This window comes from Tachypleus tridentatus, chromosome 2, assembly GCF_004210375.1.
Source record: "Tachypleus tridentatus isolate NWPU-2018 chromosome 2, ASM421037v1, whole genome shotgun sequence".
Classification (NCBI taxonomy): domain Eukaryota; kingdom Metazoa; phylum Arthropoda; class Merostomata; order Xiphosura; family Limulidae; genus Tachypleus; species Tachypleus tridentatus.
The window spans coordinates 88854450-88867747 of record NC_134826.1 but is presented as its reverse complement, the minus strand read 5'-3'; the positions used below and the strand labels follow the sequence as shown (position 1 = coordinate 88867747).

Here is a 13298-nt window from a genome sequence, read left to right as displayed (position 1 = left end):
GATAGCTCTTGAGTAGTTTTATGCAAAAAGGGGTCGCATAGCCAGTACAAGGTTCTGTGTAAATATTGATTAGTATGGTTCTTTTATAAATGGTTCACATTTAAGTGTGGCACAGTATTTTGTAAAGTTAGAATTTGCCTGAAAAAGTCAAAAACTGAAAATGAATGGAAGCTCATTGACTCTGGTCACTTGGCAAATACTTCAATCAACCAATTTATGCCATCTCGAATGCTATGAGTCTCAAAATTTGGCAAGACTCTTAAGCTATACGGAGGAGAGACAGAGTGGAATCCTAATTTTATCAGAAATATCTTTGTACATCTCGGGTACTTTCAGAAAACAGGAGGTGTCCTGAATTAGAGGTTGCTACAGTCTTTATATGTCTGTGAACAAACTTTTGATGTTCAGGTTTAGACTTTCATCTGGTCATTTCTAGAAACTTTGAACTTTATTAGTAAGAAACACCTAAGAATTTTTCTGAAGTGTTAAGATGTTATTAATTAATTATGAATTCGACTGTAAATGATTTGATACATTTTGGCTTATGTTTGGACCTGATGTAGTTTTTGCAGTTAAAAAAAGTTTTGGGTGTGACTGGTTGATTTGTAATAGACTATATATAATATAAAAGTACTTATGAAAAATATTGTACAAACGAACCTAGTTAATAAACGTATTTTGGACAGTATGGTGTTGCAACAAATGTTTCATTTTAATTCGATTATCAGATTTCGTGTGATTCACCTATAAATTTTCATTTCAACAGGGTACTTTGCGAATCAATAAATCATAAATTAACTGTAACCTCATGAGTTGAAGAAATATGTTAACCATTTATATTTGATGTTTATTTATTTATCACATAATTATAGACTTTATCAAATATGGGTAGATATGGCATAACTATCAGTAGGCCTAAAGATTGTGGTTAAATGTCATTGGTTCGTAAAATATTGTACATTTTGTTACTTTTCTGACCTACTTTATTGGACTTGTTATATAATCTGATGTTTCTTACAAATGATTGATGACTTGTGTGAATATCTGCTATAATAAATAGGTAAATGTTTGACACTGTTGAAAGACATTTGTTTTCCTTCTAGCTGATATTGTAGGAATTGCAGCTGCCACAATGAGTGACACAGCGTTTGGAGCACGGAGTAGAAAGGGAATGTTCCGAACTGTCAGCCAGCTTTACAAGGATCAACTATCCAAGCTCATGGACACTCTAAGAAACACTAATCCTAATTTTGTTCGTTGTATCATTCCCAACCATGAGAAAAAAGTAAGAACTGAAGTGTTTTTACAAGGTGTAGACTGGCTGTGAAATTAATGTAAATAAAAGTAATTTTTATTACTAAATTAATTTAATTCTTTAGGCTGGGAAGATAGATTCTCCCCTAGTGTTGGATCAGCTGCGATGTAATGGAGTTCTAGAAGGAATTCGAATCTGTCGACAGGGTTTTCCTAACAGAATTCCATTCCAAGAGTTTAGACAAAGGTAGGAGGGCATCTGAATTATTCTAAACGTGTTAGAGTTGTTCCTCACTTTCAGAATAGTAAAGACTTGACAGAAAAAAAAACAACGAACAGTGATGGCGCGACTGGGATGCAGTACATGCATTTCCACTGGGCAGTAAGTTCTTGGGGGCAATAAGAAAATGAATGTCGGGAAATTTATTCTGGTCCCCACCTGCTCCCTGGTCAAGCAGACGATTTGCATACATTTTTTTTTGGGGGGGGGAGGCATCATGATCAGTGTTCACAGAGGGCAGCACTGCCAGTGAACGTTAAACTATGTGTTAAGAACTAAAGTTAAGTTTATAGAAAGTAAAAACAAATATTTAGTAACACAGGTTTTCTTACCTTTGGGTGAACAATATTATTAGTAGATTGTGTGGTGTTCTAGCTACAGAATGAAGCTTTATGTACCTGTATCAGTGTTTAATTTCATGGACACTTAGCTATGGATCACTGTGTGTTTGTTGCAGATTGTGTGGTGTTCTAGCTACAGAATGAAGCTTTATGTACCTGTATCAGTGTTTAATTTCATGGACACTTAGCTATGGATCACTGTGTGTTTGTTGCAATAAGGGAATCAACTCTGCTCGATAACATTCATGTTATTCCGTGATAAATAATTATTTATATTATATATATATATATATATATAATTATTTTGAATTATAATCTACTCTGACTCTCTCTTTACCATGGTGATATATCCACGTATTGAACTCAAGCATGTTTTATTCTTTTTATAGATATGAATTGCTTACACCGAATGCTATTTCTAAAGGTTTTATGGATGGAAAACAAGCATCGGAAAAGATGGTAGGTGATCACCCTTGGAACAGTTCACGAAAATCTCCCATCACCTAAACTATTAATATGTTGTCCTGTTAAATTCTTTTGCAGTTCTTTCATCATTAATTAATCATTTGAAGTAGATGTTGTCATAATAGCTGTTTCTTGTAGAAAAAACTTTCTCTATCTGTTTTATATTGCTCATATTGTAAACTTACATTACAAGAAGTGATCCAACATGTTTAGCATCACGTTTCTTCCAGTAATAAAAGATACAGAAGTTATATTTAAATGAGGATACGAATCAAAACAAGTTTACCTTCTTTATGTCTTCATAAATCTTTAACAAAATGCATCACACCGAGACAATATTGTACAGATATTTTAAGTATTTTTACTGGATGAAGTTATTCATTTCACGATTTTATCTAATCACATAAACTTTAACAACACTGATATTACACTCCATGTGCTGTTTTACTTTGGATTAATTCCATTATGGCTTGGGATGGCCAGGTGGGTTAAGGCATTTGACTCGTAATCCAAGGGTCATGGGTTCGATTCCCTATCACACCAAATATGCTTTCTCTTTCAGCTGTGGGGTCATTATAATTTGACGGTCAATCCCACTGTTCATTGGTAGAAGAGTAGCCCAAGAGTTGGTGGTGGGTGGTGATGACTAGTTGCCTTCTTTCTAGTCTTACACTGCTAAATTAGTGATGGCTAGCACAGATATCCCTCGAGTAGCTTTGTGCAAAATTCAAAAACAAACCAAATCAATAATTCCATTATTAACGTTTTGTTTTTATATGCACTCCTTATGCTTGGTTAATATCCATCTGCCTGGAACTGCCTATTCTACTGCTCTTATTTCCAGATCCTTGCACTTGACCTGGACCCCAATTATTACAGGATTGGACAGAGTAAAATTTTTTTTCGAGCAGGTGTACTGGCACATCTGGAGGAAGAGAGAGATATAAAAATATCGGACCTCATAATCCAATTTCAGGCTTTTTGTCGAGGTTACATAGCTCAGAAGTAAGTCCGTTGCATTTAAAACATTTTCAGAGATTGAGTTGTCATTTTCTACTAATTTTTATCATCTGCTATTATTATTATCTGTTCATACAATAAATGTTCTTTTAGAATCTCCCTTGTTTTATTTTGTTAAATCCCAGAACAGCAAGAACAGTCTGAACCATTGATGATACAAATAATTTAATAACCATATTAACAAGTTATCAGATGTTACTGTTTAAGTAACAAAATGTATAAAATGGTACCATCAAAAAATGTCTAATTCGTCTTTCCAAAAATATTCAGTTTATTCAACTGGTAATGATATATTGATGTAAAGTGAAAGTGATTCTGTGTAATAAATATGAATTTCTTTCTATAAAAAAAACCCAAGTGTGAGTGGTCTGTAAATCCACCCATTGATGATAAACCCTGAAACTTCCCCACCCACATTTGTTATAGATCAGAAGTGGTACTGAAGGTACTACAACCCAAAACATTTACATGATATTTGTTTGAGTTGTTTCTGAGAAAATTAAATTGCCAGTTGAAACAGAGTATGGGATATTCTGGATTATTCTTTTTATGAAAAATGGTGAGCATTTCTAAATGTTGTTTGTGGCAACTATACAGTAGTGTTAAAAATGTATAATGAATAAAATTTGTTTCAATCACAAAAAGATTATAAGGTATAAAAACTTAACTTGATGTTGAAACTTTTGTAGGAATTACCAACGGCGAGTTCAACAGCTAAATGCTATCAGAATTCTACAAAGAAACTGTAATTCATACTTAAAGCTACGAGACTGGGCATGGTGGAGGTTATACACAAAGGTGGGTTAATCTTTATAATCAGATTAACTACCTTATACAACTACTTTTAGTTGATCATATAAACAAAATATTGCCTGCAAAATTTAATATTAGGTTTTAGTTTCATTTCATAGCCATGAAAAATAATAAATATACAATATCAAAGGTTTTAGACATTTAGCAACAAAATTTATTATGTTGAAGATAAAATGTGAGCTTTATTGGTGTTTTTAAAAAAACAAATAATTTCCACGTGATTTACAATTAGGTCAAACCTTTACTACAAGTTACTAAACAAGAAGAGAAGTTAGCTGAAAAGGAAGAGGAATTGAAAGAAGTGAGGGAAAAACTAAAAGAGACAGAAACCAAGTTTACAGGTCTTCATCAAAACTTTCAACAAGTGAGTACAGATGAAACACGTTGACTTCCTTTACCAATATAGTAAATAAAAAACAACTCTTAGTTATTCCTTCAGGAACAGGTTTTAATATGTGTAAGGTGTCAAGTGTGCATATCTATTGTCCAGAAATATGCAGGATACACCTTAAAATATCTGATGCAAAAATAGATTATTTCATTTGTTTAGAGCTTATGACAAGACTGGAATGGGAGACATGTATGATTGGCTTATTATTTATTTCAGAAAAGGTCTACATTTTTATAACATTCAGGTTGTACACAGGTATGAGACTGAGCAGTTTGCAAATGGTATGATTTGTTGTTACTGGTTTATCATTGACAGTATAAGAAGGTGTGATATGATGTTCATTATTTTATCATATAATCAGTCAAGAACTTGATAACAATATGTTTTGTTTCAGTTGGTTGTAGAGAAGAATATGTTGACAGAACAGCTTACGGCCGAAACGGAGTTGTGTGCTGAGGCAGAGGAAAGCAGACTTCGACTTTTGGAAAGGAAACAAGAACTGGAAGAAATTCTCCATGATTTGGAAGCTCGAATTGATGAAGAAGAGAATAAAAATCAAACTATGATTGCCGAAAAGAAAAAGATGCAACAATCTATTCAAGACCTCAAAGGACAGTCAGTTCAAATGTTTTCAGTTTTAGTTACCTCACTTTTTTGTTTAGACTGTATTGAAAACTATGTTAATTTTAAAAAATAATTGAACATTTGTAATAATGTTAGAAAAACTTTAACTGCTAAACTGTTTACATTACACTTAGGTATGAACATTTCTACAACAATATAATTCTTGCAAGATTGAACCAAGATACTAATTTGAAAAGAACTGTACAGATATTCTTCAATTTAAAAAAATGTTTTTGAAGTTATAAGCTTTTAGTTAAACTGCAGCAATTGTCTTTTGGCTTAAAAATATATCTCAGGATGGTTGGTAGAGGTATTAACACTTTTACTAATAAAGCAGAGAACAACATTTTGACATTCTTAGGTTTAGATGATCTAGGAAGGTCGAAATGTTGTTCTCTGCTTTATTAGTAAAAGTGTTAATACCCATACTAGCTGTTCTGAGATACTTTTTTACTTCAAGTGGGTTTCTCATCATCACCAATGTCTTTAGGCTTAGTGATAGTAATTAAAACTTCTTACATTAAATTTTTAAAATGTAGAATACTCGTATGATATTTAAAATGTTGTTCTGTATTCGTAAGATCTGAATTAATTTTATAATGTCAGGCTAGAAGAAGAACAAGGTGCCCACCAGAAGTTACAGTTGGAGAAATCCAGTCTGGATGCTAAAGTGAAGAAACTTGAAGAAGATTATGCTATCATGGAAGACACCAACCAGAAGGTTTGTTGCTTATCTTGTAAAGATGATTAAACATATTCCAACATGAAATGTTAACTCATGATTGGCAAAAAGTGGATGAAAACAATTTTTGTATTTCATAGTCTTACAAGCCAAACTAGTTCTTTGTTTTTTTCAGAGTTAATTTTTAAGGTATTTACAAATGTAATAACACTGAAGATGAAGTAACATATGATGCCAAATTCTGATATGGAAGTAACAGATGGCACTCTTTGTTTATAATCTGACTACAAAAATTACCAGTAGAGTAGCAGTAGTATTAAACAAACAGCTGTTGTTGTTTTTACAAATTAAAGTTCTAACACTGTTGATAATCTTATGCACAATCAATAGAAAAATAAGTTAAAAAGTTGACAATGTTTGAAGAACTAGAAAGTAACAACATAGTTTTCATCTTCTTGTAACTTTCCTTTTGGAACTTTCCAGCTGTTGAAGGAGAAGAAAAGTCTTGAAGAACGTCAGGCTGATTTGGCTCAAGTTTTGGCTGAGGAAGAAGAGAAGTCAAAACACTTGGGAAAACTGAAAACTAAGTATGAATCCAGCATTTCAGAACTAGAAGAACGTCTTCATAAAGAGAATCACGTGAGTTAATTTTAAATTTTTGTTATTCATGTTAAAATAATAGTGTTACATCTATCAACTGTTAGTGCATGAATAAGGTATCACTATTCTGGCCTCTTCTGGGCCACTCTGCATTTTCTATATGATATAAATATCCTGAGTGTTGTTTTTTGAAGGATTCTTTCAATCAGCTTCTTTTGATATACTAAAGCTGTCCATACAGTTGTTCCATGGTAGACATAGTGGCTTTATTCATAACACGTTCCTGATATTTTCATATTTTGTTTTTCTGCATGTGTAAACAGTATAATGATAAAAAAATGACAACCAATTATCTGCTTATATCATCAAGAAACCTCTCTTTATTCAGTGTGCTCTGCCTTTTTAAATTGCTATGGAGTTGCTGATTTCGTTGGCTTCTGTTTCTGGCTTGAATGATTTCATTATTTGAAATATTTGCATTCAACAGGTGAGACAAGAGATGGAACGGGTAAAGAGGAGAATAGAAACAGAACTGAATGATGTTAAGGAGCAGCTGAACGAGAAAAAACTTGAACTTGAAGAAATTCGTGGTCGCCTCACTAAGCGAGAGGACGAACTCAACCAAACTCTTATGAGGTACTAAAATATTAATCATTCTGTTGTTGTTTTTTCAACAAGCATAAACTGTTGTTCCAAATCTCTTTAGTTTTGGTTTCTTTTTTTAAAATTTGTAATTATTTTGAGTGATTAAGAGTTCCACCTTACTTTAAAATAATTTTCTTTGGAATTTTATGACTTTGAAATATTTGTGGTTTGACTTTATAGTAAATTTTTATTTATTAACGATGTACAGGCCTAATCTGTACTTTGATTCATTGTTTCTACAAGAGACTGAATTTGCAGATTACCAGTGTTGCTAGGAGGAGAAAAGTAAATAAAATAGGCCTCTAACAGTAACAGAATGTGTTTGGTTTTTATGTATAGCTCTATTAGCCTAAAATAATTTAAGTGTTTGTATAGCATGGAACAAACTGTCACAACTAATACTTATTATTATTTAGCAGTTAATCTTTATTTTGACATCTTTACTAGCCATACAGTTCATTGTTTATTCTTTTAAATTTTTAATGGTCTTTAATATCACAAGACTCTTTTAAACTCCAAGTCTATTTCATATCTGAATTAAACTGTTATTGAAGATTTGGCAATGTAAAATGTGTAACTTTATTTTAATATCATGTTTGTTTACAGATGGATAATGATAAATACAGTGAAGTAGGTTGAAGTTGACTACTTCTGTCATTTTTGATTTACTCAGTTTTTTATCTGTATTAGTGTTTTCAAATACAATGCACACATTTCATTAGGACTAGAGTAAGTATATTTTCTCATTTAGATAGACTAGGCCTAATTTTTGGGATGGCAAAAGTTATATGAAGGATATATTTCCGATTTGTGTTTGGGTCAGTTTGGTGTATTAAAGGAGTAGTCAACTTGACAGATAAGACTCAAAGTTTTCTAAGAACATTGTGACTGATAAGTAGAGGGAAGTGACAAAGGAAATAACCTTGTCACTAAGTTAATATGTGAATATACTTTATTGTAACCGTCTATTTCCAGATGTAATGTTGAAACATCAGCCAAAGCTCAAGCCCAAAAGGCACTAAAAGAAATGGAGAGTCAAATGATAGATGTGCAGGAAGACCTGGATACCGAAAAACTGGCAAGAACAAAAGCAGAGAAAGAAAAGAGAGACCTGAATGAAGTACGTGTTAGTGTGTTTTGTTAGGTACATGTAAATATTTAACAACTAAGTTTGGGAGAGACGTTTCTGAGTTTGTACTTTACTGTTGATTTCTTCTTCAGGAATTGGAAGCCCTTAAAAATGAACTTCTGGATTCATTAGGCACTACTGCTACACAGCAGGAGCTACGAACAAAGAGAGAGCAAGAGGTGGCAACACTGAAGAAGGCTATTGAGGATGAAGCTACAACTCATGCCACTCAGGTGGCTGACTTACGACAGAAACACAATCAAGTTATCCAGGATTTAAATGAACAGCTGGAAACACTCAAAAAGGTGTAAAGAACATGAGTGATTTTACTCAGACTTTCTCATTTGTGTTTTCTATTCAGTTATTTGTTGTTGGACATCTTGATGCAAGCTTTTCTTGCAGATTATTTCTGGTGCTTTAAATATACTTGGGTGAATTTTATTAAGTCTTGTTTCAATGAGGGACAATTGTTACCAATCTGTCTCTGTAGGAGTAACAATTTAGTAATATTCATTGTTTCACTCCTAGTTATTACGTCTTCTTTCGACTGTAGATTAATAACAAATGTAATAATATATTTCATTATTTTGCTAACATTTTGGCATTTCGATATTCGTGTTACATTTAATGTCCTTGGTCCAGTTACTGTAATATTGTTCAATGGAATTTAATTACCTTTCCAGAAAATACAGCATTAAGCAGATAAAAAGACTCTTTAGAAACAGGTTACCTACAACAAAGTTACATCAAAGTGGTTCTTTATTTTCAATAGGCCAAAGCAGGATTAGAAAAGGTAAAGGCCAACTTAGAAATGGAAAATTCCAACATTACCAGTGAATTAAAGACTCAGTTAGCAGCTCGACAGGAGTCGGAACGTAAAAGAAAACAGCTGGAAGGCATTGTGCAAGAAATGGGAGTGAAAGTAGCAGATCTAGAAAGAAATAAAGCCGAAGCTATTGATCGTGCCCAGAAACTCCAGGTGAGTCCTTGTGACCAGTGTAAATAGTTGAGATATTCCATAAACGAGCACTTTACCCACTGAATTAGTTAATCTAAAGTGAAACAGTCATAAATGTGTGTGATCATAATTTTACTCCACAATAAAATATGGCTCTTTGAGAAGGAACAACTCATTAATGTAGACGTTGCACGTTTTAATAAAATTTGGGTAACATACTGTCAATAAATATCTTAAAAAAATATATTAAGTATTACTAAGTTTTGTTCAATACTAAATATTTGTGAAAAAATGTTATTTGTTTTTATATTAAAAAATATATAAATGAAATCATTGTACATTTACTGTCAGAGGATATGCAAAATAAAAATTGTGAGATCAGACACATGAGTGAATATATTTAAGGTTAAAGATAAATGAACTGATTTTCATTGTTGCATAGTAAACGTTTTTGTTGCACAAGTAATTTGGAGGTTAAGAATGGATAAAATATGTACTTCCATGATGCTCGTGTGCAGTTCGTCACATTGTAATTGTAAAGGGGGTTCTAAATTAAATAGTGCATGTCTTAAAAACAATTTTTGCCATCTTACAAAATAAAAGAAATCTTGTTTTTGGGTCGAGCCTCCCATTTAATATGCTGTGGAGCATCTTTATCAGAACCAATCACTGAACACGATAGAAATCATGGTGGACAATTTACGTTAACATAGCTATATTTTCTTTGATTAAGTTGCACTACAATACATATTAATATCAAAACTGAGTGACTGAATAATTGTGAGAAATCTTTAACCCTGACATTACCAACGTTTTCTATATACCACTGGTGCGATTTACAATTTGTATTACATCAAGTGTTATTTTATGTTTTTGCCTGTTAAGAAACTGATATAAACGAAGTGGATGGAAACAATCACTTTTAGGGAACTCCACCTGTAACTAGTGGGATTAATTGTGATATCAGGAATGTTTTTGTGACTTTATGTATTATGTCACTAACAGATTTCTGGAATCACAAGTTATTTGGTATTCAGACAGTTTAAAAGGATCTCCCTTATAAATATCATGGGTCACTCTGAGGTTAATATTGGCTTTGCATGATGCAGAAGAAAAATTAGAGATGAAAGGTGTGGAGGTTAATATATCTATGTCAAATTAAAGAGTGGGAGATGAAAGATCTAAATGGGTACACAAGATTATCACATGCATGTCGTGTAAGGAATTATTAAATCAATATGTTTGTGAGGTTACTAAAGAAAGCAAGAGATTTTTCCCAAATATAATTATCCATTTACTACCATAGTAAGTTAAACATGCAACAAAAACTGCTCCAATGTGTTTTATGGCCAAATAATCGTGACAGAATAAATGTCGTAAACATTTAATTTCCTACTGTAACTACAGTACGTGTGTTTACCAAAGGTAGCATGTTTTATATTTGCACAAATAATTAGCATCACTAGCATGTTTTATATCTGCATAAATAATTAGCATCACAAGTTTGTTTTTATAGTCAGAACTAGAAGCTGTCAATAGTGAACTAGGAGAAATGGAAGTTCAAGCAAGTCAAGCAGCCAAAAATTGTAGCACACTTGAGAATCATCTGTTGGAAATGCAGGTACGTGAACACATCGCAAGGTAAGAAATGAAATAATGAAGGATTCACAGCCTATTTAATTTCTAACCAACAGTGTTATAATATAATATTTTCTTGTAAGAGGTTTATTTACTCTTCTCTATTAAAACAGTTTATGTTTGAACATTAATGTTTGAACTGATTACAGCTCGAGTTACGTATGTGGCAATGAAGGCTATCATAAAAACTGTGAAAAGAAATGCACAATTTTTCTGATTGTTTCCAATAGCTATAATAAAACAAATTTTTTTTAATATCAGTTTTCTTTTATTGTAAAAGTTTCATTTTAGACCATCTGTCCGAATACGTGATTAACTTTCTAAAATAGATTATACATGTTTATGAATATTACATACCAGGGGCGTAGATCCTGGGGGGATGGGGGTATACATCCCACTTTAAGTGGGGGTATGGTGTATACAATCATCCCCCCCCTACAGTTTGGTCTGTTGAATTGTTTTATTGCATCACAGGCCTACAAATTGTGTGTTTGTTCTTATGATTCTCGTGTTCTTACCAATCAAATTACATAATTGGGCCTAGATGAAGGCTTTTTTTCAGTAGCCGAAATGTACATCTTTAATATAGGCATGCTTCTAAGCTTTTCGATCTAAGCGATAGTTCGTAAGTATCAGTCAGTAGGCCTAAGTATACATGCAAGTATCGTGGCAACAAGATTACTCTGTGACTACATGTTTACAGCCTTCAGGTTCACGTAATCTGAGATTACCAATTTGCAAATTGAACAGTCCACATAAGTGGTTGGAAAAATCATCCCTCCCCCCATCAGGTGTAAAAAAATCTATGCCCCTGAGTGTAAGTGACTTCTCTATCTGTCTGCAGTGTGATTAAATTAGGGGACTATGTACAGGTAACCCTTTGTGCAGTTTTGTAGGAAAATTCTGAAACTAAAATTTTGATTTTCCTTAGAAACTTCTACAAGAAGAAACTAAACAAAAGCTTGCTCTGAGTTCCAAACTCCGACAGTTAGAAAGTGACTATGAAATTATCCAAGACCAACTGGAAACCGAAGAGGAAACCAAGAAGAACCTGGAGAAACAGATGTCAGGTTTATCCACTCAAGTAGGTCGACTTTGTTGTTAATGTTAAATACCTGGTGAAACAGATGTCAGGTTTATTTACTAGGATATGTCGACTTTGTTGTTAGTTGTTAATGTTAAAAAACCTGCAGAAACAGATGTCAGGTTTATCCACTCAAGTAGGTCGATCTTGTTGTTAATGTTAAATACCTGGAGAAACAGATGTCAGTTTTGCAACTGTCTTTACTATATGCTTCAAAACTTCATCCCTTACCAAAGCATCCCATCTGAGGATATGTTTTCCTTCCTTGGTGGGCTATACCTTTTCAGAACAGTCTGCCATTGCTCCTTTTGGCCTCCGTAGTCAAGTGCAGTTGGATGAACTGGGTCTGTTCTTGGATAACATTCCAGTATCCACTGGTCAGCCCATCCCACCATGGCTTGTTACAGTCCCCAAATGTGACCTTTTTTTTAAGTCATCTGAGAAAAGCAAATACTTCTGATTGGAAGTACCGTCTTTTATTTACTGAACATCTTTCGAACAATCTTTCCATTCCTATTTCTACAGATGGTTCAAAATCAGGTGACTCTGTGGGCTCTGCCACGGCTTGCTGTGGTTTGGTGGTTGTACACAGAATCCCCTCTATAGCTTCTTTGTTGAATGCTGAACTGTACGCCATTTCTCTTGCCCTGGATCACATAGAAGCTAAGCAGTACTCAAACTGCACTATTTATACTGACTCGCTTAGTTCTCTACTGGCCCTGGAATCGCTTCATGTTGGTTCACACCCTGTTCTCGCCGATATTCAAAACCAACAGGCCCATTTCTCTTTAACAGCTACTTCTATCCAGTTTTTCTGGATACTGGTCCATGGTGGTATTCGCGGGAACGAGCTTGCCGACACCGCAGCTAAATCTATCTGCTCTGGCACTATCACAGCTGTGTCTATTCCATACATGGACTATGGTCCTGTATTCACAGCTTGGCTCCATGCCAGCTAGCAGTCGACTTGGAATGAGCAACGCTAAAACAAGCTTTTCCAAATAAAACCCTATATTCAGTGATGTCGAGAAACCCACTTGCTGAGAAATTTATATGCAAAAACGGCTCGTATGGGTTGAGAAAATATTTTACATAGAAGAGCGAACAACGTTTCGACCTTCTCCGGTCATTGTCAGGTTCACAAAGAAGGAGGTAACTGACCGGAAGCTGACCACATGTGTGAAAGGGGTTGTGTAACTGTATGTCGAAATGTAGAGGGCGGTATTAGATGTTTGAATATATAATTTTATTTATTTTATTATATTAATATAGGTATAAAGGCGTTCCTTTATATTGGTTTATTTTGGGTTTAAGTTGTTGTATAAGTAAGGCTTCTTTAATTTTGCGTTTGTTTATGTTTGTTTCTTTATTTAG

General features: G+C 33.6%; 1 protein-coding gene across 2 annotated transcripts in view; it reads left to right on the top strand.

Moving 5' to 3' along the window:
- LOC143244459 (uncharacterized) overlaps positions 1–13298 on the top strand; it is a 66388-nt gene that overhangs the window by 38650 nt on the left and 14440 nt on the right. For both annotated transcript variants that reach the window (XM_076489149.1, XM_076489150.1), the window contains 15 exons: positions 1104–1285; positions 1380–1501; positions 2265–2334; positions 3185–3345; positions 4050–4158; positions 4406–4537; positions 4959–5179; positions 5795–5909; positions 6354–6509; positions 6958–7106; positions 8091–8235; positions 8337–8549; positions 9017–9223; positions 10719–10823; positions 11772–11924. In XM_076489149.1, the coding sequence (XP_076345264.1) occupies positions 1104–1285; positions 1380–1501; positions 2265–2334; positions 3185–3345; positions 4050–4158; positions 4406–4537; positions 4959–5179; positions 5795–5909; positions 6354–6509; positions 6958–7106; positions 8091–8235; positions 8337–8549; positions 9017–9223; positions 10719–10823; positions 11772–11924 (2240 nt within the window). The remainder of the gene's footprint in view (positions 1–1103; positions 1286–1379; positions 1502–2264; positions 2335–3184; positions 3346–4049; positions 4159–4405; positions 4538–4958; positions 5180–5794; positions 5910–6353; positions 6510–6957; positions 7107–8090; positions 8236–8336; positions 8550–9016; positions 9224–10718; positions 10824–11771; positions 11925–13298) is intronic.